The sequence below is a fragment of the Oreochromis niloticus genome, linkage group LG15, assembly GCF_001858045.2.
Source record: "Oreochromis niloticus isolate F11D_XX linkage group LG15, O_niloticus_UMD_NMBU, whole genome shotgun sequence".
Lineage (NCBI taxonomy): Eukaryota > Metazoa > Chordata > Actinopteri > Cichliformes > Cichlidae > Oreochromis > Oreochromis niloticus.
In genome coordinates, this window is record NC_031980.2 from 8,200,663 (window position 1) to 8,226,467 (window position 25,805).

General features: G+C 40.7%; 1 protein-coding gene across 6 annotated transcripts in view; it reads left to right on the forward strand.

Moving 5' to 3' along the window:
- Window positions 1-25,805, forward strand: part of eya4 (EYA transcriptional coactivator and phosphatase 4) — a 53,248-nt gene that overhangs the window by 6,500 nt on the left and 20,943 nt on the right. For 3 of the 6 annotated variants that reach the window (XR_002056582.2, XM_005449560.4, XM_005449559.4), the window contains exons 3-6: window positions 16,311-16,360; window positions 19,066-19,187; window positions 24,045-24,128; window positions 24,812-24,889. Coding sequence is in view for 5 of the 6 variants with exons in the window: in XM_005449560.4 (XP_005449617.1) it covers window positions 16,311-16,360; window positions 19,066-19,187; window positions 24,045-24,128; window positions 24,812-24,889 (334 nt within the window). In the remaining variant the exon portion in view is untranslated. Of the gene's footprint in view, window positions 1-12,679; window positions 13,058-16,310; window positions 16,361-19,065; window positions 19,188-24,044; window positions 24,129-24,811; window positions 24,890-25,805 lie in introns of those variants that run through there. The other 3 variants (XM_019345779.2, XM_005449561.4, XM_019345780.2) reach the window with 2 other exon arrangements.

Genomic DNA, 25,805 nt, shown 5'->3' on the forward strand with positions numbered 1-25,805 from the left:
GGTGGAAGCAGTGAGAGATGGGGGAGCAGGAGCATTTGTTGACCCCAGGGAGCTTTGCAGGATTTAAAATGTTGAGCCACCTGAAGGGAAAAAAGTAAGAGAGATGGAGAAGAAGGAAAAAGCGTCTGAAACAGGAGGGGAAAGGGTTCTTTTAGCTTTAGCCTTTTCCTCTGGTGCACTGGGAGAGGCCCCTAGTATGGCAGCTGTCCTAGTGTGTGTGCATGTGTGTGAGACACAGAGCGAGAGACCAAGTAGGAGAAGGAAAGGGGTCAGGTTGCACCCCTCTTTCACCCCTACAACCCCATACAGACACATTCACACAAACTTACATGCAGCAGCAGTAGCTTAATACGACTACAGCCCAACCCTGATTGCTAAGATTGCACTGGCGTCATAGATGGCCGTTTCGAAGTCTGCCCGGCAACGGGACAGATCACAGAAGTGTGGAGTGTAACAGCTACCCCACTGGCATCCCTCTAGTAGGCTGGCATCCTAGCTGTGGCACCAAGGGGCACTTCAATTTCAGCTTGGTGTACAGTGCTTCTCGTAAGATTTATGTGTAGCTGACAGCTGAGTGTTGCTGAGTGAGTCTTCTCTCTCTGTGCAAGAAACGCTGCAGATTATTTTGAGTAAAATCAGCACGGGAGAAGGCAGAGGAGTAGGGAGGGCAGGATACGAAATATGGCATGCACAATGTAGACAATAAATGCTAAATTATATTAAACAGTTGGTACACTGCATGCAGTTGCAGAGAAATGTTGACAAGAAAGCCAAGCAAATGGGAGCAGATTCAGAAAATCATAGCATAGCAGTAGCTATGATAGTTTTAAGATTGCATGCAGAAGAATGCTTAGAATTTCCACATGTACATATATTTAATTGAGAGAATACCTTTCAAGGACCGACAAACTCTGAGCCTCCATCCCAAAGTTTATATTAATGTAGTATTCAGGTTGACTAAACATTATATTGTTAAAGCATATCTACAAACTTTAGCATGAGCCAAATATGGTAAGTGCTTACAATTTTAGCAGGAAATGCTAGTTTTTGGCCAGTCAGTTAAAACGGGGTTACCATGGCAACACCGTTTGAGCTCAATGGTGCGTGTGGGGAAAAAAAAAAATCACATTAAACTGGAGAAATTCACTGAAAAATGTGTTAAACTGTTGGACACATGTTTAATCTCTAAAGGACTTCTTTCCCCAGTCACTAAATCACTCATCAGCACCTGAACCGCTAAATAAGCCAAACCTGTTGTTGCACTGATGCAACAATGGATAAGACTCACAACAGATTCCCAACAGTTCTAAACGTGTGGCATTGCATAGCTGCTCGTTACTGTAATAAAAAATGTAGGGAAGTGCACAGCACAATTTTTTTCCTTGGCTTAGTGCATCCATACCATGAATCGTCCTGGTGCTGTGAGGGAGGGTTGTTCAGTATGTTAGCCTTCATGTAACCTGCAGAGGGAAAAAAACACCCAAATCCCCTTTAAACCTTATTTTATGACCAAACTTTAAACTGTTATATTGTGTTATTGCATATCAAACAATGAATAATTGATTATTTTACTGTGTGTTGTTTCCTGTCCTCTTTGAATTTAAGTAATCGAATCAGTCTTTTTTTTGTTCTTCTGTGCCAAATGTTGGAAAACGGGCAAAATCCGCACAGGTGATCGTTGATACAGGATCCTACTTTTCTGTGAAAACTGGAAAAATAACTTCCACCGAGCTTTGTGTGTTCACATTGTTTTTATTTAAGACGCGTGAAACAACCAAAACATCTGTCTTTCGCCAAAAGCCCTTCAGTCCATGCTTTGGTTCAGATAAGTTATAACTCATATATGAGAATAGAGTGAGAGTCTGTCTGGCCAGAGAAAGGCAGCTAGGTGTGAGGTCAGCGGGTCACAGACAGCCCCTGAGCCAGTCAAAGCCTGACAGAGTCAAAGCCCCCAAAACAGACTGGAGAATCCATCTAGAAGCCAGAGCAAGTGGCGTGGGCTTTCTAGAAGAACACACCAGACAGGAAACCACATGATATGTGTGCTTTAGTGTCTGCTGTGTGAGAGTACGAGTGTGTAGGTGTTTCTTTCTCTGTTATACGCATATACTCTCTGTGGTGTGGGATGGCTGAGGTCATCTGAGTGGAGACTGTCTAATACTGTGGCCATGCTTGTTTAATGGAAGTCAATCAGGGCTCTGTATTTCTTGCCAAGATTCATCACTTTATTGATTACTCTGAGACTTCTCAAGAAAATCCCTATATTGCCAGATGTGAGATTTTAACATAGTTGGTTATTATTTCTTTCTTTTCTTTTTTTGTAACTGACGTGCTGAACTGATGCTTTGAATTTGCTCTGTAAAGACAAAACACGTTTAAAAAGTAAATGCATAACCCCAAGAAGAAGTCATTATTAAAATAGTAAAACATTTTCTTCTTTGTTTGCAGTAACTTCCATAAATAGAGCCGTCGATATAGCCCACCTTTTGTTTGGCCCCAACTTCTGGCTAATGCTCATCTGCCATTGGTTCCAAAAAGAGGCACATATTTCCTCATTTTGCTGGGAAGGAAATGAAATTGCAACAATTGTGCTTTGGTTACGGAGGAACCTTCTGCCTCGCCTGCCGCGAGAACTTCCTCTGTTGCTCTGCTGGGAGATTGGATTTCTTTCTCTGCAGCAGCGCAGAATCAGAGAGGTGGGAGAGAAGGGTCGGCGAGGCTGTGACCTGTGTCTCTGTGCTGACTTAACTATTGCTACAACTAATGGCTGTTTTCATTATCTGCCACTTTGTTTCTTGTTTTAAGCAGAGATTAATGTCTTATATTATTAGTGTTCATAGTCATGAGCATGGCCAAGTCACATATTTAAAAAAAAATCCATTTAAAACCAAAAGATCTTCAGTTTTTCATTGAATCTGACAGTTTGGAATTGGAATTTTGAATTTGTGTGCAATTCACGCTTTCCCATCTCTTAAGAGTATTCCTTCATGAATACATTAAAATAATATTAATATTAATTTCTTACATGTTTGTGCTTTGTATTTGGTACTGGTGTTAGCCTGTAAAAGTTCTGCATGCAGTAGAACAATGACTGGATACATTGAAAGTAAAGAATGTATTTATTAATCTTAATATTGATGAAAGACTTTTTGTTTTTTGTTTTTTTGCGACCACATCTGAACTGCATCATTGCAGCACTGATATCCAAAGAGAAAAAATGAAATCCTTTTTTTTTTGGTTTTGTTGTGTTTTTCTCCTTTTTTTTTTTTTCTTTTTTTTTTTTGCTCCATGTCCTTGATTTTTTTTTTTTTTTTTCTTCGATCTGTCTGACTGACTGTCCCACCTTCTCTTTCCCCGCCAGCCTGCCCGCCTCTTCGTCTCTCTCTGTGTCTCTCTGGCTACAGAGTGATGATTCAGGCCCTATTGTGAAGTCAGCAATCCGATACAGAGCAAGCCCAAGAGCGAGGGTGGGGAGGGAGGAGGGGGTGGATGGAAGGATAGAGAGAGAGAGGGAGAGAGCAGGGGGGATGAGAAACAGGATTATGGGTGTTCTCGTAGCGGCGTCCGTGCTATTGCGAGCCTGAGGCGGTTTGGCACCCTTACCTGTCCTCTGCTTTACCTGTTGCTCTCATTCTCCAAGTTCACTCTGTAGTCTACGTGTCTTTCCTTCTTTGTTGTCCTTTATCTTTATCCTCCTCACACCCACCGAACTCCTCACCTTTTTTCTTTTTTTTAAACTCCTTGACCATCTCTCTTCTTTTTCCTTTTTTTCTTACAATTACATACTCTCTCTGTCCCCTCAATCTGCCTTCCTTTTTTGTAGACATCTGGTATTGTGAGTGATTTTATTAGGAAGTTGATATGAAGTGTTTCAAGGCCTGGTATGATGGAACAGCTTGCCACTTCTGAGACATTTAACTCCTGTTCGCTCTCCGTGGTGCATAGGCCAGCCGTAACTTCTAATAATCAGCCGCATAAAGAATCCATGAGCAGATGGTGTTTGCGTGGGTGTGTGGGTGTGTGCGAGAGAGACCATACCTTTCTCTGCACTGAAAGTCTCTCCCTGTGTCCCTTTTTTTTTTTTTTAAGGATATCTACCTTATGTTGTACCTCTCGCATGCATGCACACTGTGATGTCATGAGCAGCATTATTTAACAGGCAGCTGGGAGGCCATTCATCATTTAATTAAAAGCGTCTGAAAGGGATCTGAGGCCTAATGAGATTAGCTTTAATTATTGATGCCACTGCTGCTGCTGCCCCACACACACACACAACCTCCAGTGATGACCACCATGGATATTTAGACCGTCTAGTCTTTCAGTCTTAACACAAGTAGTTGCATGCACATTTTTTTGCTTTTCAGTTCTTTTCTTCCCTACCTGATGTCTTCCCAGACGCACACACATCCCATTGATTTTTGTTTCCCTTTGGGATGTCAAGGTGCTGTAGGGGGGGTATATTTGAGGGGGGAGGGGGCTACGGTATGAAGACCAAGCAGGGGGTGCGGTAGCTGTGGTCAGGTTGGCGATGGGGGTGTTGCAGGAAGCTGGTGTTGAGTTTCTTTAGGTCTCTCACACCAGCAGAGAACTTGCTGCTTTATTTTTTTCCCCTTAGTTTCATCGCATTCATACATATCAGTGGATTTATTTTGGATCCATTCTGTTAAGTCCTTGGTTTCTGTACTGTAGCCTGGGCAGAAGGTAATATTTTGTATGGCTTGTGATAACAACTTACTTCATGTCACACTATGAAACATTAGTACAGAACCAGACCCAGACAGCGTTTTCTTCCACTCTGGCTGTAGCTATCATAGCAGGCCAAACCTTTTTAATGTTAACAAGGATCTGGTGTCGCCTTTATTAATGGTTGAAGAACATTGTTAGGTACACTTGCTAGTGTCAGGTTGGACCCCCAAATGTCTTCAGGATGGCCGTAATTCCTCATGGCATAGATTAAAAAAGGTGTTGGAAACATTCCTCAGAGATTTACGTCATGTTGATATGAGAGCATCAAACAATTGCTGCAGATTTATCAACCTCACATCCATGATGTGAATCCTGTTCCTCCACATCCCAAAGGCGCTCTATTGGATTGCGATCCGGTGACTGTGGAGGCCATTTGAGTGCAGTGAACTCAATGTCATGTTCAAGGAATCAGTTTGAAATTCTTTGAACTTTGTGACGTGGTGTGTTATCCTGCTGCAAGTAGCCATGAGATGATGGGTACACTGTAGTTATACTGAGAGCAAAAATAGCAGTCAGCTAAAATATCAGCTAGGCTATGATCACGCTCAGTTGGTACTAGAAGGCCCAAAGTGTGCTAAGAAAATATCCCCCACACTATTACACCAGCACCACCCTGAACTTCTGGTACAAGACAGGATGGATCCATGCTTTCATGTTGTGTACCCCAAATTCTCAGCCTAATATCCGAACATTGTAGGAGAAAGCAAGACCGGTTTTTCTAATCTTCAGTTGTCCAATTTTCATGAGCCAGTGTGAAAAGTAGGCTCTGTTTCCTGTTCTTTAGTGTCAGGAGTGGGGTCTTTTATTACTGTAGCCTATCTGCTTTATCATGTTGTCCATTCATAGATGTTTTTATGCATACACAGGTTGTAATGACTGGTTAAGTTCCAAGGCATTCTCCTCTGACCTCTGGCATCAACAAACATTTTCACCCAAACATCTGCAGCTCACTGGATATTTTCTCTTTATTGGGCCATTCTCAGTAAAGCCTGGGGATGATTGACCCGGTTCAACCAAGTCTAGATGACTTGGGCCGCTATCACATGTTGTTCAGATAATAAAAACTCTGAAGACCTCTGCCCTTCAAAAACCTCTTTCTATTTTCTGTTTAAAATGTAATTCATAATTAAAAATCAATCCATCTGTCCAAGGTCATGACGCGAGATACAGGGTCACCAGTCTGTCTAATTAGAACACCATTAAAAAAAATGAAAAAGTGGAATATTGGCCAGGTAAAATGGTTCCAAGTTAGGCAGATTGCTTGATCAAGGCTTAGAGACTTTTAGAACAGCTCATAACAACACGGTCCTGAAAAGTCGTCTCACTTACTTTTAAGCTTAATCTTTGAAAACTCATATTCCTTCTCTTTCACCTCAAGGCTTTTACAATCATATCATACTTCCCAGGGGTTTCATATATTCTAGTCATAATTTGTACGATTGCATCATGGGGTCTAAACGAGCGATTTATGGGGATAAAGCTAATGCAGGTGGGGAAAGGATGACAAAAGGAAAACTATTGCATGAAAATTACTTATATTACCTTACAGTTAGGGAAATTTGCAAATTAGTTTGCCATTGTGCTGAATTTTCTTTTAATAAAATTTGACATGGGTCCTTTAAACAGCATACTTAATCACAATGCAGCGCAGATATGGGAGTCACTTAATGACACATACTTTATATTGTCATTTAGATCAATTAAGGGTCACTGATTAAGTGTCTGAAAAAGGTTAACCAACAGTTTAATCGATTAAATAGCATTTAGCATTATACTGATCCTTCCAGTTCATTGTACACTTATCTGACCTACTGTCAGACTTTGAAGAACTTCATATTAAGGTGTTTGTTCTGGAGTGTGGTTCTATACCACTAAGTAGTTGAGTGATGTCCTCAGTATGTGTGTGTGTGTCCGTGCACGCAGTCAGCCATGGAGTGGTTTAAGTTTCTCCCAGTTGTTTTTTTAATCACTCTCATCAGATTAGCTGAGCAGGGCCAGTTGAGGCCAAACGCACAATTAACAACCCAGAACCAGTGTGTACGCACACACACACACACACACACACACACACACACACACACACACACACATCCATCACTGACTTTTCATTTGTCTCCACTGAGTAAAGCTGCATTAAATCGTGTCTGTGATCCGTCACTCCCTGAGACAATGAGGAGCCAATTTAAATAGGCGATATGAAGACCACCAGCACGGTGAGCAGCATGGAGATTGGTCTGTTCCCCTCTGCAGCTCTTCCTCCCCCAAACACGTGGATTTACTACCGCAGTTTGACTGAATAAAAACAAACGCTTGGGACTTCAAGATTAGTAAGATGCACTGATGATATCTGCGGTTTTGCTTAAACATAAATGCCCAGAATTTATACTGTGATAAGACATAAATGGAAAAAGAAACACAGTTTTACTGTAAAAGTGCGACTTTTATCAGCGAGCTGCGTGAAACAAAAACTAGATCCACGAGGCGGGCGATAATCATTGACTCCTTGTAGGCAGCCCACTTAGCCTTTAGTGGCTCATTCTGACCTTTGTCAGCAAGCTTGTTAAAAAGGATAAATAATTAAAAAAGACAAAAAACTTGTTTTTTTTTAATGTATTTTTATATTTAAAAAGTATCAGTTTACCTTTGGAGAAGCTGATTACTGTGTTCTAAGCTGTTCTGTTTTGTGCAACATTTTGCTGGCTTCATTTTTATTTGTATTTAAATGTTTATACTTCTAAATGTCTTTAATTGATTAGCATAATGTAGCTACTGCTTGTTGTATTTAGTGAACTCTTTCACTTATGCTGTCTAACTTCATCATATTAGTACAAATATATTCCCCTGGCATGGTTTGTTGAAGACATCCTAAGTCACTCGTTGTTGTGACTTAGTGTCTCTTTCTAAGTAGTTAAAGTTGTGAGCAACACCAGGCTGGCAAATTTATGTAAGCATGACCAGGTGAAGCGAAGTATACGTAGCTAGAAAGACATGGAGGGAGAGAGAGTGAGAGAGGTTTTCGGAGAGTACCTATTTCACCCAAACACCTCCTCCTTCTCCCTGCTCCACAAACTGTTCTCTCCTTTCACTCCCTCACTTTTTTTTTCTCCTTTATAGCTTCCTACTACACCTGAAAAAGGGGCATTTTTGGAGGCATAAAGAGAGGGATAGATTTACACCTCCCCAGGCTTGGGGAACTGTGGGGTGTAGGAGGAGGGAGGGCTGGAGGGTGGAGGCTCGGCACAATGTATTTTACATGAAAGGAAGGGGATAGAGTTACCATCCCGATAACCACTCATACAAACGTGGAGAGCAGAGAGCTTTGAGCAGGGGACAGGTAAACGGGTGACTCTGTGTGCGTGTGTGCATGTGTGTGTGTGTGTGTGTGTGTGTGTGTGGATATGCGTGCACGAGGGGAAAATGCAGAGTATAGATCGAGATGGAGCTTGTGTTTGTGTGGTGAGTAACATCCTTCATGAATGTTTTGTGGTCGACACACCAGCCGATGGCGCAGGCAGGGATGGTTGGGTGATCGTGTTGCACAGGTGTATGCGTGCATGCCCGTGTTTGTGCGCGTGTGCAACGACTGTCCCTCTGTGTCCCATTAACTACGCAACTAAAGACTACACAGCTACATTCTTTGTCTGATCTTGATGGTTTTTAGCCTTTTTTTAAATTGTAATTTAATTAAAACTATAGAATTTATTTAATATAGAAAAACATTTAGTGTCCATTTACATTTACAGTTTTCAAGTTTTAGGATTATCATGAGTAACTATTTAGAGCAGCTGTGACTATTTTTTTCACACCTTTTAGAATTTTATCCAAATCATATAATCAATCATTTTATGAAAAAGAAGAAGAAAAAACTCCATAATTAAGCTGGTCACCCCTCAGTAATAGATTCCTTGGGTCTGGCTCTTTCAGATTAAAAGGAGGGTGTTTTTATCTAGTTTTTTTCTCCTTTGTTGCTAGGTGCTCACTCACAGCACCACCTGGATCATTGTGTTTTTAACTAAAATGTCCTGTAAGGGCTGTTTTAAAGTAGTGGTGCTTTAGTACTTTAAAAGGATGTGCTAAGGACATAAAGAATGTGAATACTTTTAACACCACTAAGGTTAGCTTACTAAACCTAGCCAAACACTGGCCTTAGCTGGGAATTCTGGTGCAATATTGTGTCTTGAAATGGGGTTTTTGGAGACCTGGAATGTTAATGCTTTTGTCTGGAAAGCATTTTAGTGCAACTTCTGTTGATTTAAATGTGCCATATGTCATTTGATCTGACTTGACTTGATCTTCTTGTCTAACTTTAACTGATGAAGTGAATGAACCTATGCTTAGGCCAGATTTAATAAATCAATTCTAAATTTGTTAGATCAACATCAAAGTGCTCAGAAGTGGATTTTTAAAGTGTGATGATGGAGCTAAAAAAAATATAAGTAAATCATGAAAACCGCTAGATAAAAAAGGAGCAGGGTCTGTCTTAGTCAGCCCTCCTGTCGGAGGTGAAGAGATAAACTGCTGTTGTTCCACTTGAAGAACACAGTTATTCTCAAGGGCCTCTTTAAAGTGAGTGAGCCACCTCCATCAGACCCTTTGAAAACACTCCTAAAGTCAACAAAAACCAAAAGTGAGTGCTGCTATTTGACTGTATTAATATAATACCCTCTTCCTCTGCTCAGTTCACTGCTCAGATGTGCCCATGCCCCACTCCTGTTTTTTTTTTTTCTTTTTGTGTGTGTGTGTGTGTGTGTGTGTGTGTGCGCAAGCGCATTTCATCAGGCGTGTTTTGGGACGCCTCCCCCTGCTCCCTTCTCCACTTGCTGTGAAAATATTTCATCGGGGATGTTTTTGGACGACCCCCCGCCCCCCGATCGGGTCTAGCCTGGCTAATAATAAAGTGCTTGAGTTGTCAAGCGCTTCGGCAACACCCTAATCTGTTCTGACAGCCAGTCCTCCACATTCACTCTCAAACGTCCAGCACACACACGCGAACGCACGTCGGCATCCACATATAACACACTTTCAACAGACATTCGCCCTGATCTGTGCACACAGGTCCTCCAGACAGTCTATCAATCACGGTGTTTATTGGGGCTGGGGATAAATGCTTTGGGACGGGGCCGCATGCTGTCACTATGGTGAGCGAGCTAAAGGTGGCTGGAGCACAGTTGGAGACAGTGGCTCTGTTCCAGATTGGTCTCCAGGCCTGTATAGATTTGTTACTGCTCCCTTAGCTATTTTCTATTGCCGTGTACGCACACAGCAACATTCAAAATGTTCTGAATGTTGTTGAAGGATCATTCATGCCAATTAAAACTTCCGCTTAGTTATAATCATATCTAGCCACCATTTGCAACTATTAACAGTCAGTTCATTTTTGATTGGTCTATTTAAAGTGGCATCACCAGCATAAAAAGCATACACATCATGTTTTACATCTCACATTTTCCTTGACAGAATTTTAAGTGCTTTGACATTGAAACCCATCTACACACATATTGAAAGAGCAAAAAATACAATAACTAAAACTAAAATGTTACTAGAAACTTTAGAGATGTGATGCTTTGTGTGCATAAATCTAAAAGAGACAGGATCCATGGTTTCCCCAGCAATATGCAACAATATGAGGTCTAAAATGTGAACAGGAGGAGTTTTGTTGTGCCTAAATTCATTTAATCTTTTCACAAGTCACCTTCATGTAATATAAAGTTAACGAAGAGCACTGAATTGTCTTCCCCTCTGGGTTAAACAGGACTAAAATTGGGCCACGTCTCTCCAAAATGTGTTGAGGGAGTCAGATGTCAAGAGTTTGCTTCATGAAATATTTTTCTCAAATGGTTTTGTGTTAAATGTGTTTTTGTTGTTGTTTTTTAGGTCCTTTCAGCTTTAAAACTGATTTTTTTTTTTCAAATTATGGTCTTCTGTTTATTGGGAAATCTCAGAAACATGTATCTCAAAACTATGCATGATCCTGTGCTGATACAGAAAAGTAACAAAGCCAGTTTTGTAATGTGGGCGATCTGATCCCAGTATTGGTGCTATGGTGACGTTTAGGTAAAGAAGTGAGTGTCAGAAATTTGCAGTGGCCTAGTTTAGGCGCATGTATGAGTGTGAAATCATTCACTTGTGTTTGCTTAACTCCTAGTGAGTGTGCAAATGTGTGTTTGAGTCTGTCTCCAGGGGTTAAAGTGGGATTTGGCATGTTGGGGAACCCTAAGATTGGTTGTAGAGGCGCAGTATGGGTAAAAGAATTACTTGTGAAGCTGTGATCAGCTGACCCAAGCTGCTACCCTGATTTATGGCTCTCTGTGGGTCCTACAAGATATAAGCAAATGTTTCATGAGCCATGGCTGATTTTCCAATCCTTAGACACTGTGAAGCTAATATAAAAGGTAGAATTCAGTGAGTGAATCTAATCAGCATCTTTACCTTAAATATAAACAGATTTTTGCTACCTTTTGATGTAACCTAACACTGATCTTGAATGCCGTGTCTCCTGTGTACCAGTCCAGCATATAGTGTATCACTGTGAACTTCACCATAATAGTACAAGCCAACCTGTTTAGCCTGCTCTAAAATGCTTTGTTGGCCTGCAGTATTTTCATGGAAAGTTTCAACAACACAAAAATGTGCTTCAGTTTGTTTTGCAAGACAGTTTAGAAAAACATAACTCGGCAACACATCATGTATAGATCCAGTATGTGATTTTAAAACTTTCAAATGAATGACAACAGTAAGATTTCAAAGTCCAGTTTAAGCAAACGCCACTTCCTGAGCAGTCCTTACCTCTTGTCCTCTTTCTTACATTTTTCTCCATTTTGTGACAAAAATATTCCTGTTTGTGTACTTGCTGATATTTGTTCAGGGGCTCACAAAGATGCATCTGAATTTACCTCCTATGTAAAGACATAAAAGTTACTGTTCAAAGCTCCATTCTGTACCGCTATAGCTAGTTGAGAAGCAGTTTATATCTACACCTTGAACGCATCACACGGATGAGAGGAAAGGATGTGTGGAGGGTTTAAGTGGGCTGTGGGATGTCTTTATTTTCTTATTACTGAGCAAGTATCTCCATGAAACATTAACTCATTTGACCGTAACACGTCTTAAGCTGCCTTTTGGATTTAATTGATCGTTAGTTGACAGTGCCGGAACGCCGGTCCAGATCATTCCGAGCCCACTTTGACCCCTGTTGTTGTGAAAGGGTGCCATCTTGAGACAGAGGAAACTGGCCGCTTGTGTGTCTGTGTGTGAGTGTGATTTGATATTACACTCAGCTCATTGCGCTAGCTCTGTTAGACTTCACATATGACACAGATGTGCAGCCGTGTGTTTCCAGTTAACACAGATTGAAAGTATGTGTGTGCGCGCGTGTGTTCAGGTGCACATGTGAGTCAGTGGGTGAGATGGGGGAGGGTGTGTGGGGTAGCGGTGTGTGTGTGGGGGGGGGGGTCTCCTGCATGGTGTGAAGTTTATGGTCTGGCCTGTACTTTCTACTGCACAGCAAGACATTGACACTGCATCCACACCATTTCAGCTTCATGGAAGTAATCACGGCAGAGCTGCCATCAGCAGGATATATATACGTGGATGTCTTTGATTTTAGGAAACATCCTAAAAACGTGTGTGCAGTTCAGATGTTTCCTAACTTAGTTACTTCTGTTTTTCATTTAAATTCTCTGCCTTTATGTTTTCATTCACAATCGAGTTGGGGAATTAAGTTTAACGGTGCTATGTTAGGATTGGACCCACACATAAAAAAATGACATCTGTTACATTTAAAAAGTTCTTTGGGTTTAAACGTAAGCTTGAGTGAGTCTGTAATGAGTGACAGCTGAGAGAGGGAGAGGGAGGGAGAGAGGAGGAGGAGGAGGAGGAGAAGAGAAAAAGAGGGGGTGGAGGCAAAGGAGGAGGGAAATGGGACGAGTGAAATGTTCCCCATTACTGGAGTCGAGAAGACAGAAGCTGAGCATGGATTGACCTTAGAGACAGAGAGGAAGAGAAAACGCTTGGTTTTTGTGCGGTCGTCATTTTCTAGCCCCTAGATATTTCTGAGTGAAAGGGAGCGTCACAAAAGGAAGCAGGAAAAAAGTCGTCATTTGCTCCCTTAAAGCAGAAACTAGATAAACGTAACACCTGGAGTGCAAAGTGAGGAGAGGCAGGTAGACAGAGACGAGCGATCAGTGTGTTTTCTGATAGTGTGTGTGAGAGACCAGTGAGCCTGCCTGTGAAGGGGAAGCTGGCGGATCGTACAGCTCTGTAATGCTTTGTGGAAGTAAAGGACTGCTAACGGACCCGATTACACCCTGAGGTAAGAAAAGGATCTCCCAGTCTGTATGAACGTGAGTGTGTTTCACGCTCAGAGTAATGCTAGTTATTTTTATTCAAGCAACTGAGATATTTTCCATATTCTTACGTATTTTGCTCATTTGTGAACAAATGTAAGTTGGACATTTGTTATAAAATCTTTTTTTTTTATTATTTGACACAGCACTCAGAGAATTTTTAAAGGTATGGTGACAGCAGTGTTACTGGATTAACCCTTGTTTTAGGCGCTTTTACTTTTACTGTAATTCTGTGTAAATACATTTTTCTTTGTGCTTTTAATACAAGGGGTTTTTTTCATAGTACTGTTTTCACATATACTGTAAAATATTCAACTTGTTTTTTTAATGTTAATGTAGAAAATGTAACCTCATCTGTTTTTAAAAAGGTTACAAAACTTGACAATTTTGATCAAAGTAGAATAGTGACAGAAATTTTTTTTTAATTGTGAACCATAAAATCTTATATGTAGACAAATGTAGAAATTGTGCTTTCTAAACCCATCAAATATTAAGTGTGTGTGTAACTCACTCATTGCTGATGTGCTGGATTATATGTTGTTATTTGTTCTCCATCCCTGTTTTGTCTCCCTGCAATGAGCTTCCATAATTTATCAAAGAAAATAACAAAACACTTGTTCAAGTACCATTTTTATGAACACTTTTGGATTCTGTAGTGAACTTTTCCTTTTAGAAGAACAAGCAAAAGAAGGAAACACAACTCTGACTAGACCAAGAGCAGCTTCTGCTTATTTCTGACTCTCATATACGCGTTAGTGCTTCTTAAGGCCAAAGAAGGCCTCACGTTATTATTACATCCATTAGACTGAACAAACATCATTAGTAACACAAACAGAGCAGTATATAATTCCCTTTAATAAATCATTGTTATTAGTGTTAATTACCTGTAGCACTTGTATTTTTCCCATAGGGAGGGCTCGGGCTGCGTAGGTAGTGTTCTGGACCGGTCACCTGGCCAACCAGGTCAAAGGTCACCTATTTAAATGGCTCAGGTGACACAATTGGGGTCTTCAAGCATAGTGGCCACCAAAGAGTGGACTCAGAGGTGTGTCGTTTCAGTATTAGAGATGAAACTTGGAGCGTTGTACTACAAAATAAAGGAAGAATAGCATAGACTATCTAAACGCGGGGCTTAGTCATCATTTATTTGTAGCTTTCTTAATGTGCTGCAAGTTGACTTCAATAATGTAGTTTTACAATATAGTCCATGAAAATTGTTAAAGTCTGTATTGATCAAAGCCAAAACAAGTGGAACAAATGAAAGCTGGATGAAACAGGAAAAATAATGCTTTTAATTGTTTTATTATGTTTAAAAAGAAATTGTGATGTGATTAGATCAGCAAGAGAGTTGAGTGAAATCAATGTGTGGAATCTTTTTAAACGTGAAACTAGTTATCCTCGATCCGACTGAAAAAGATAAAACTGGCGAGATGTTAAGAGAGGTGAGAGCCTCTAGACCGCGGGCGACGCGGAGGGAAAGCGTGCGCGGGGATAAAGCTTGACGATAAAAGCTTTTCAGGATCAAAGCCCGCGTGTGCTTTCACAGATCATGCCGGGACAGAAACAGCCCGGCTTGTGTATTTTCAAGTGTGTGTGTGTGTGTGTGTGTGTGTGTGTGTGTTTGTGTGCACGAGGGCTGTGCGTACACCTGCGTGCTGTATGTAGCCCTATGTCTACGTTACATGTGCATTGCAGTTTCTCACGGCCATGGCGCTGATGTCGTGAGTGACAGCCTTGTTAAATTTCACTAAAGCATGAAACGTGACATGAAAGTGGCTTGTGTGTGTGTGCATGTGTGTAAAGTGATCCATACTAGGGCACCGGCTAACCTTTGAACCCTGTCTTAAACAGCTAAGTGCTGCTTCTTATTCACTCACAGCAGGACCGTCTAATCAGAACCATAACAGCACAGTATGTTCTCCACACACAGACACACACACACACACACACACACACACACACACACACACACAAATATTGAAATGTCTACATACCTGGAGTTCAGAGTCTGCTTAGCCATGCACTTTCCCTGTATACTTACCTGTGATTGCGATAATGTGCAAATGACTGCTTGAATTTGGCCGTGGGTGTGCGTTTGTATGCGCATTTCCATGTACGGGTGTGTGTCTTTGGCACCCCACACGTGCCCTACACCTCAACAGTGTGTTGACACAGTGATTATAGGGCAGCTGGTACACATTGGCCCTCGCTCCGCCCTGCATTTACTGTTCTAATTAGTTCCTGTTGCAAATAAGAGAGAGGAATTTTAATAGAGAACCACTGGCCTGCAGTCTAGCTGCACATACCCTCACACACAGCAACACACACAAATCCCCAGCCTGCGTGTGAGCACAGGGAGAAAGTTTGCGGCTGAAGAGTGTTTTCTTGATTCTTTTTTTTTTTTCTACATCAGTGATGAAGTAAAAAGTTCCAGCACACTCTAACTGACATGGCCAAATGTCCCCCCACCCACACAAAAAAGTTATGGCTCGTTTTAGTGTCTGTGGTGATCTGTTTAACGGCGAAGACTAAACCCCGTGCTTTGACCTAACATGACCCCGCCGTGACCTTTCAACTCTTTAAGGGTTGAAAATGAGGCTTGAGCGTGAGCTGGAGTGGGGTCACGGGTGAACAAGGGAAAATTAATATCTGTCACTTAGATGGCAGTTAGTACTTCTGTCACAGTGGCGGCTACAGCTACTGACACCACGTCCTCATTTCTTTCTTTTTAAACATTTAACATTTGAAAATGAAAACATTTGTAAGTCAGATTTAATGTGATGTAATTTCCTGTTGAGGTAACTGATGATGCCATTTGGGTTTTTAATGCCTCCTTGGCAGAATTTTCTTTGTATTTGGTGTTGTTCAAAACGTTTCATGATTCTAGTATATGAAGAAAAAAAAAAAGAAAAGATCTGTGTTCAGCTGCTCACGTATTAACACGGCGGGTAGTGGCACATGTTGGAATTGGCAGATTTTTATGCGGGATGCCCTTCCCAAATGCAAGCCCGAAGGGATTTGTGTCTCCTCCCAGGACCAAACTGGCAAACTTTAATTTGTTAGTCAAATGTGTTAGCCCCTTCGGTGTTGATACTAATATAATCTGTCCTGTTTATAAACTGGTTTATGAGGCTCATTTATGACACATTAAACGCTTTTTCTCATGAACTGTATGTGTGTGTGCTTAATAACATTTCCTTTCCTCTGCTGTCTCGGCAGGTAAAGAAATCACACAGTGAATCTCATGTTCCAGACCCTTCAGACGTCAGGTACGCTCATGTGTCTGTTTGCATAATGTGAGATACAGAATGTGCTTTTTCAGAAGTCTGTGTGTGTGTTGGTGTGCAGTTCTGTGTGTGTGTGCGTGTGTGTGTCCTAGTTCTTTAGTCATGGTGCAGAGAGGTGAGGTTTCACTGCAGTTGCAAGCAGTGATGAGGTCATCAACACTTCCCCAAGACCTCGGTGTCCTAAAACTGCACACCTCCACACACACACACACACACACACACACACACACACACACACACACATCAAACCAAACAGACAAGCAAAGGGAACATGCTGTACACACAGTCAGTACATCAAATGGAAATCAACTATATGCACTGAAGTGCTGGGCCACACCTCTGAATCTTTGAATTCGGCAAAATCAAGCACCCCTAGTGCAGTCTGTCTGTCTCTGTACTACGATGCCACCTCCAGTTTGTGGAATTCCTCCCCTCTTGGGTATTCCATGATCAGCTGAAAGCTTTATTATTGAGGCATTAACATCAGCACAAAAACTGTGCGCTGGGAGCTTCATGGCATGAGTTTTCTATAGTCAGACATCTAGATTTACAGTGTCAAAAGGCTGCTGTAGCATGCTGTGTCTAGTTAGCTGTTGATAGCCTGAAGTGCTGGCAAATGTAGACAGTTTAAAAAAAAAAAATTATCCACTTTAACTACTTATCCTAGTCTGAAATAGCTTAAATTGCAGAAACAGAGTAGCTGCAACCTGATAATTTGGAGATTTGACTTACTGCATGCCAGGATCCTGTAGCTTTGCCATTCTTCTCTTACTGCCTGTTTTCCCCTTTTGTCCCCCTTTGGCAGCTTATTGATGAAGCAGTTTATACTTCTTAACAGTCTTGGTATACATCCCACTGCATTGCAGCTTTTAGCTATTTTTCTTTTTCTTCTTCTTCTTCTTCTTTTTTTGCCTTCAGAAGGAATTAACAAGAAGGCACTTTCTTGCATAAAAAATCTTCTGAAATGTGCTTCTGTTTTTATACTGCAACTTGTTCAGTTAAGAGGGGAAAAAGGAGCAGATAAATAAAAAACAACCAGCTACAGGCCTAAATCTGCTAATTTAACAAAACGCGCCGTGCATCTCGGTAATATAGAGCATATTTTTTCAATGACCGGCCATGATGTGAAAACCAGAGAAGAGTTTATGAAACACCACAACTCTTGCCATCGCCTCCCAAGAGGAGTGAAACAGAGGGAAAAGAGGAAAAAACAAGAAGGGGAGACAGAATCATTTCCTGCTGTTGAAAGACAAAAGAAAAGGATGGATGAAGGGTTTTAAGCACATGATAGAAAGAAAAAAATGGGGGTGGTGGCGGCAACATAATCTGTGAAAGTTCTTAACTTTTCCCTTGTGTAGCAGATACACTTGAGGCCTTTGTTTGAAGGTAGGACTTTGCTCGTTTATTTTGTCTGCCGTAAACTGTCGTTGACGTCCATGCAATGAACGGGAGAACAAAATGAGTGTTTAGCTGTAAATAAGGAAACAAAAAGAAGAGTTGACCGAAATGGAGAGAGCTGATTTAGAGTGTTTATCTTTCACGCATTCTCCATTTTGCACCGTTTAGCAGGGTCTTTCTCGTTTGCTGAAAGCTATATGTTTATACCCGTCAGTCCGACTGTGGGTTGCAGTCATGTGTGGAGATACTATCTGCCCATAGCATTGAGATGGCTTTCTGCCAGACCGCCACACAGATGCACACGCTCTCTTTTCGTACACACACACACGCGCGCATAAACACACACCGAGCAGCAGCGGCCCGCATTTGTTTTATTCTTCTTCCATCTCTGTCATTTCTGGCTTTGATGTCTCACAGAAGAGCACAAGTGTGACCAACCTGCGGGCAGCATGAGTCAGTGCTCACAAATATGCACACACACACACATTCATAAGAAGTATTGTCCATACACAGACCGATTCAACATGAAACTATAATCTTGGTCCGAATGTACTGAAATGTGGGTTTGTGGTAACAGTGGTGAAAAGTCTGAATAAAGTATTTAATATACATTTGCTTGAAGTCTAAAGCATAAAAATGTATTAATAGGAATTTTACCTCTTAGTTAGGGGTTATAGAGCCTATAGAGAGAGCAGTTGTTGCCACAATAAACTGTAATACACAAAAGGCAGACGTTTATTCCACTGTGTGCATCTGCACTCTGTTCATGTCTTACTTACTTCCACTTCCAGTCATCCGCGCACACACACACACACACACACGCAGACACACTCTCACTTTACCATTACCACCTTGTGTGCTGGTTCGTCCCAGTCATGCATGTGGAACACATTGTAAAACTAAAGCATGCTGGCAGGCTGTGGGTTTGTATTGGAGCCCAGAAGTTTATATACACACACACACACACACACACACACACACACACACACACACACACACACACACACACACACACACACCCCGCCACACCATAAAAGAGCCAGCAGGCCCACATACAAGGTGTAGCCCTCTGAACACATGCTCATGTAAGCTAACTGGTGCTGAGAAGTATGAAGTTTACGACTGTGAGGATCTACAGTACAGCGGGATCTTAACATTGTGTATGGTCAATGTAAATTCCCACCTGTGAGAACATATCATGATCTGCTATTCATTAAATTAAAAAAAAAACAAATAAAAGTAGAAGACAGTTTACCTCTTTTTCCTTGCCATCTTCTGTCCCCAAATAGGTCTATGGAAATGCAGGACCTAGCCAGTCCTCATAACCGAGTGGGAGGTGGAGATTCGACAGGCTCCAAGCTGGACAAGAACAACCTTGGCAGCCCATCTATCACCACCAATGGAACAGGAGGTGAGAAGATGGGATTTTTAGGAAGTTTTCTTAGGGGCTCCAGTATTTTGTACTCAGCTGTGTATCTGAAACTGAAAGAAAAATAAATGTGTTCGATTGCTTAATAAATCTGCACACATTCCCAGAGGAAGTCAATATGATGGCAAATGCATAGATTTAATAGTTATCTTAGAAAAAGTGGGCTTATGGGCTCATGGCAACCCCAACACTACTCCACCATCCCACATTACTTTCAAGTAGCTGAGCAGCTCCCTCCCATTCTAAGATACCAGTTTAAGTAAAGCAAAAAAAAAAAAAAAAGAACTAAGAATTTTAAAAATTAAGTTTTATTTTTCCAAAATAAAGGTTGGCGTTAAATTATATGAATCTTTCTTTGCTTGCAGTCTTCTTCCATGAAAAAGGATATCTGATGTGCTGCTGCAATAAATCTTTGCATTATTGACTGCCCACTGTGTCACAAAACCACTGTCTGACTATGGCCAGCTGTAGTCAAAGGCCTAATATGCCTGTGTGGATGCTTTTCCCACATCATCATATTAATGTTGGTCCAGGATGAATGTTACAGCTGACCAATAATGTTGTGATGTCATAGCTTTGTAATGTTGGGGGTTGGGGGGGTGCCTTTTGTTTGTATAAAATTCTCTCCTGGAACAAATGGTAAAGCATTTTCTTTATTAATTTATACAGTAAGATAAATATTGTCTGGGTTACATTTAGATTTAATTTCAGGTCACTCATGTTGCTTTGCTACAGTGATTTACAGTTTTTTATTGCATTAGCTAACTTCTTGGCTAATGCCAACTGATTGCTCAGACAACATCATTCGTCAGTTGCAATGTTTATCCAGGAACAACACCAACATGGGGGATGTCAGATACATAAATATCAAATATACTATATATGAAATAAATAAATAAAACCTATATGTTTCCCTTTTTGAACTAAACAAACAAGATTTGCTCATTTTTAAGCTTAAAAAGGTGCTGGTAAGCCAGATTGGTTACATTTGGACAGGAAAAAGCCAACAGTTTCTCCATGTTTCAAGGCTAAACTAATCTGACCCTCTGAAAATGATTTTAGTCCTTTCTAATTCTAAACTAGAAAACAAATTTGCCAGTATGTACGTTTACTTGAAATGCTGCATAAAGGTCCGTGATGTATTAAAGTTAAAGGGTGAATTATTTCTTTGAAGAAAGAAGAGAGCCATTGATGCAGGAACTATGAATTTACTGATTTCTATTTTTTTTTACATTGTGTAAAATGTAGTTGAAAGTCTAAACTCCTCCATTCAGAATACTCATTGTCTTTTATTCCTTTTTTATTAAATATAATCTTAATGCCAAAGGAGGTCCAATGGACATGTTGAAAGTCACTTAAGGCAAGAGCATTTGATGAGAAAAATGTAATGCAATGAAATTTATTGCAAAATCATCAGTCAGAAAGCCTTTCAGCATGTAGAGATAAATACTTTTTGAGGAATTTATAGAGATGGAGGGACACACGCACATACAAATGCATGCATACACACTTCCACGCTGGCATGAGTTCTTGAATAAACCACTGGAGAATGTGTGTAAACACACGGCGAAGCACTTCTGCTCTCCTCCGCTAACGGCTTGGCAAAGTGTCTGTATGTGTGTGTTGGAGAGCAAGCTCAAAATCCCACTGGAAACTATTTCCTCTACAAGAGCATTAAAGCATCACTGCTCTCTTATATGTCAACACCAGTGAGCCCGCTCCTCTCTTTTTCTTCTTTTTCTTTACTCTGAGTCCGTATGCGTTTCTCCTTCTTTCTATTAATCTTTTTTTCTCCTCTCACCCTTGATCTTCCCACTTTCTCATGCTCTGTCCTCTGGAACCATTTCTGTCAGGACAGTTTGATGATATAGCACTGGACATGGTGCTTTTGTTGAGGGGCCATCCTTTGATCTATTGCTGATTTACCAGGCGGTGGAAACCACTTCTAATAATAATAATAATGTCATGGAAAAAGTGAGATGCTGCATTTTAGTCATTTTGATGTGTTAACATACTCGCAGTCACAGAAATAGCCATGCTCAGTGTGGGCTAACAGCACACCGAGACCGTATTAGAGCACATTAAATCATTTTTGATGAGCTCACAGTTAATGATTTAAGCAGACAGAGCTCGGGCTTCACAGAGAGCCAAAACAATCTACATACTCAACATTCCCCTCACCTGACATCAGCGGACGCTCAGGCCCACAGGCCATCTCCATAGCAATTCATTTGTCTTCATTACAGCTTGTCCAGTGGATTGTATTGTTCCCTTAGGGGATTAATGAAGTTGTCCTGAACTCAATTGAGTTTTCAGATGGTTGCTGGTGATGGGCGTTTTAGAAAAGAAACCCCTGAAAAACATTATGTAGAATGATAAACTGATTAACAGGTGTCCTCGGCTTTTAAAAAGCGCAATCACGTGATGATAGATGAGCTGCTGATTAGAAGAATAGCTCGAGACTTTAGCAAGAACATATTTGTATAGACAGAAATATCAGGAGATTAATCTCATTGCTGTTTGTTAAAGCAGATACAGTTGTCATGTATTATAATAAAATAGCTGTATCTTAAAAGTCGCATATCCTTCTACTTTGACATATTAATGTTAGTCTCACATGTCCCCAGAATGTATTTGTATTTATATTTCTCACTCTAACTCAAGCTATCTAAATGTGCCTTTTTGTGGATGAATCAGGGATTAAATGTGTTTAACCAAAATTCAGTTCAGTTTCATTAGCTACACCCAGTCCTGACTACTACCAGACCTATTAAATCAAGAACTTATTGAAACAGAATCTGTATGACAAAGTGAAATAGGCTGATAGACCTCAAAAAGTCACAGATCATGCCACCATCTATAGAAATGTAAGAACTGTTTAGAATCGGTTAAAGTCATTGGTTGGAAACTGTTACAAAGCCATTTCCAACCAATGCATTGGGACTGCATGGTGAGAGCCATTTTCCACAAATGGAGAAAACTTGGAACCGTGGTGAACCTTCCCCAGAGCGGTCAAGCTACCGAAATTACTCCAAGAGAGCATCGACAATTCATTCAGGAGGTCACAAAAGAACTGAGAATAACATCTAAAGAACTAAAAGGCCATACGTTCCTTCAGTTATGGTCAGTGTTCATGATTCAACAATAACAAAGAGACTGGGCAAAAATGGCACCCATTGGAGAGTTCCAAGGAGAAAACCACTGATGACCAAAAAGAACACAAAGATTCACATTTGCCAAAAAATGTGATGATGCCCAAAACTTCTGGGAAAATATTCTCTGGACTGATGAGACAACACTTGAACTTGAGTAGATTGAGAAGATTTGAGTTCTGTTTTATCTGGCATAGAACTAACACAGTATTTCATAAAAATAGCAAACCAATAGTCAAACATGGTGGTGGTAGTGGGATGGTTTGTGGCTGCTTTGCTGTTTCAGGACCTGGACGATTTGCTGTAACTGATGGAACCATGAATTCTGCTCTCTACCAGAAAATTCTGGAGAATGAGGAGAATGTCCGGCCATCAGTTTATTCCCTGAAACTCAAGCAGGACAATGATTTGAAACACCAGCATTCCACCTCTGAATGGCTCTGGAAATATAAGGTTTTGGAGTGGCCTAGTCATAGTCTGGACTTCTGATTGAGATTCTTTGGCATGACAGGACGATCATGCTTGAAAACCCTTTAATGTTGTTGAATTGAAACTATTCTGCAAAGAACAATGGGCCAAAATTCCTCCGAAGTGACATGAAAGACTTACTACATGGGTTGCTGTGTGACTTTGTGTGACCAATTGAGGCAGCATCAGTTCTTTCTTCTGAAACATGCTCAGTTTCAGAAAGTTTTTTATTGAATCTTTGATATCATAAAGAGGGGATATCCTTAATATGATCATCACAGCCTTCTGGTTATGGATGTGAGCACAGGAGCCCAATCCATCCATTCTCTTCCGTTTATCCAATTCAGGGTCGCTGGTGGGCTGGAGCCTTTCTCAGCTGTCTTAGGGTGAGAGGCAGGGTACACCCTGGACAGGTCGCCAGTCTGTCGCGGGGCTAACACATAGAGACCGAAAACCATTCGCACCACATTGACTCACCCAGCTATTTTTCTTTTCTCTTTTTCCCTAAGGGGCAGCCAATTACAAGAAAGTTTGCATAAATGGGATGCCTTAAAGGGAAAATTATTCAGACAGAGAATGAATTGAAGGGCTTACCCAAAATCCAGTGTGAGATAAATAAAGGTTATTTTGACCTACACCCAAATGGATATATTACCTTTGCTTTAAGACTCAAACTAGACTTAACAGGTGGGAGAATTTCATCTGGCTTTGTCCAAGGGTAACAAAATCCACCTACCAGCACCTCTAGAGTTCGGAAATCAGTTTGGTTTAATCTGTACAAAAAAATCGGCAGGTTGGGGGGTTATATATGCCTTTACTGACGTTTTGTTTCTAAGCTTTTGGAGCGCTGGGAAACAGCTGTTCTACCAGTTGTATAAGCTAACCATTTCCTTACTCTAGCTTCATATTTAGCATAGAGACAAAATTGTTACTGACCGTCTTAATAACTTGGCAAGAAAGTTATTAAGACTTTCTTGCCAAGTCTTAATAACTTTCTTGTTATTAAGACTTGAAACATGAAAGCAAGTCGATGGGGAAAAAAACACAAGCCTTTAAATATTCCCATAATATAACTATTTTGGGAATGTTCTTTTTTCTTTTATATTTAACGCAAATGTCTACGAAAAGATCAGTACCATGTGACCCCGTATACCTTTGACCTGCATCTGGTTTTCAGTGGGTCTTATCCTCATCACCTTCCCACCTTGCACCCCTATAGGTGAAAGCATGACCGTTCTTAACACGGCTGATTGGCTGTTGGGCTGCAGCAGCCCATCCCCTGCCACAGGCTCCAAGGAATATGGTACAGAGGTGCATGTGTGTGAATCCCAGAGCAAAAATTTTACAGCAATACAGTAAAAGCATAAGGGATGCCTTTCTTTAGTTTTAGCTAGCCACGGTTGTTGACTTGTTGTTTTTGTTTTTGTTTTTTTTTGGTTTGGTTTGTTGGTTCTTGCCAGAGTTGCTCTGACTGATTTTTGGTTTGCTGTGAATTTTCTCTCTGCTTTCTGAATCTTCATTGTTTTTCTGCATCCCAGTTTATTACTGTGTGTGAAGTTTCTTTCTCTCTTTTTAATTTTTTTATTTTTACAGTATATTTACAGGGTTCCTACCAAAGACCCTCTGAAAAGAGGCGAATTTGAGGGCAAGAAATCACAAATATTTGCTAAGGATCACTTTGCATTAATTCATTTTTGAATGTGTTACTTACATTTTATAGTTTTCAAAGTCATCCATATCTTAAAAATAGCATCAGAAAACAATGATGAAGTAAAAAGCTTCGAGCATAGTGGTTACAGAGAGCCATTTAAAGACAGTGAAATTCAATAGCGCTTGCAATGGGAACCCTGCACGCAGCATTAAGTTGACATGCTGGAATTGCATGGACGTTTTCTGCTCTTACCCACTAAGGTTTGTTTCTGTCTGTGTGTTGTGGAAAGTCTTTACTGCTTTACCCTAATACTGACCTTTTCCTTTTCCTTTAAGTGAAAACAGAGCCGTTGAACAACAGCGATACAGTTACTACGACAGGGGACACAGCCCTGGATACATACGCAGGCTCAGGTAAAGCACAGACCCTTGGATAAATATGCACATAATTCATAAATATCACCAAAGTCCATACCCGTCAATCGGAGTTTATTCATTAATCTCGCATTAAGAATCCAAAAGGAAGACTAGTAATTTGCAAAGCATCATGGGCAGGATAATGGGTGTGGACTTGTGACAAAACCAGAAGGAGAAGTGTATTTTGCATAGATCATTTTTAACTTGCTTCCCCAAAACAGCTATTGCTAATTTTAAATTTGCAGGCTTGAGTTTAACCTTTTGACCGTGTTTTATTTTTATTTATTTTTTAGTAGTAGTAGTTGTATAAGTAGTTGTGATAGTGGTCAGAAAGCTGATCAATATATAATATACATTCTGTGATTCAGGTGAATATACTGTTTTAAAAAAAAAAAAGGTTTGAAAAAGTCAAATCCCTCTACACTTGGAGTTGCTGTAAGACTAGATGGGGAAAAAAAGAGGACAGTGAGTTGACGATTGAATCAGCCATAGATAGACGCAAAAATTTAAATCCCTTCTGGTCTCCGCTTGACTTGCTCTGTTTTTTTTCAGACGCACAGAAGTCACACAAACACCATCATCCATTTGAGCTCACTGGTAGACCTGCTGAAAGCTTTAATCCAGTGAAATATTGCCTGTCCTTGGATTGCATCATCATCAAAGGCTGGCAGAGGGATAAGAGGGGCAGAGACATTTTACACTTGTCTTTTTTCTTTTCTTTTTTTTTAGACTCACACACGTCCCCACTCTCTTTCACACTGTAAAACACACACACAAAGCCATTCCACAAAACAGAGAGAGGGGTTTAAACCCAGCAGGGTGTTTGTCAGTACTGAGCTCCGACATCTCAATGACCACAAACAGACATTGTGTTTTACTATGAGGCCCACTGTAAGGGTTTCAGGGACTGCGG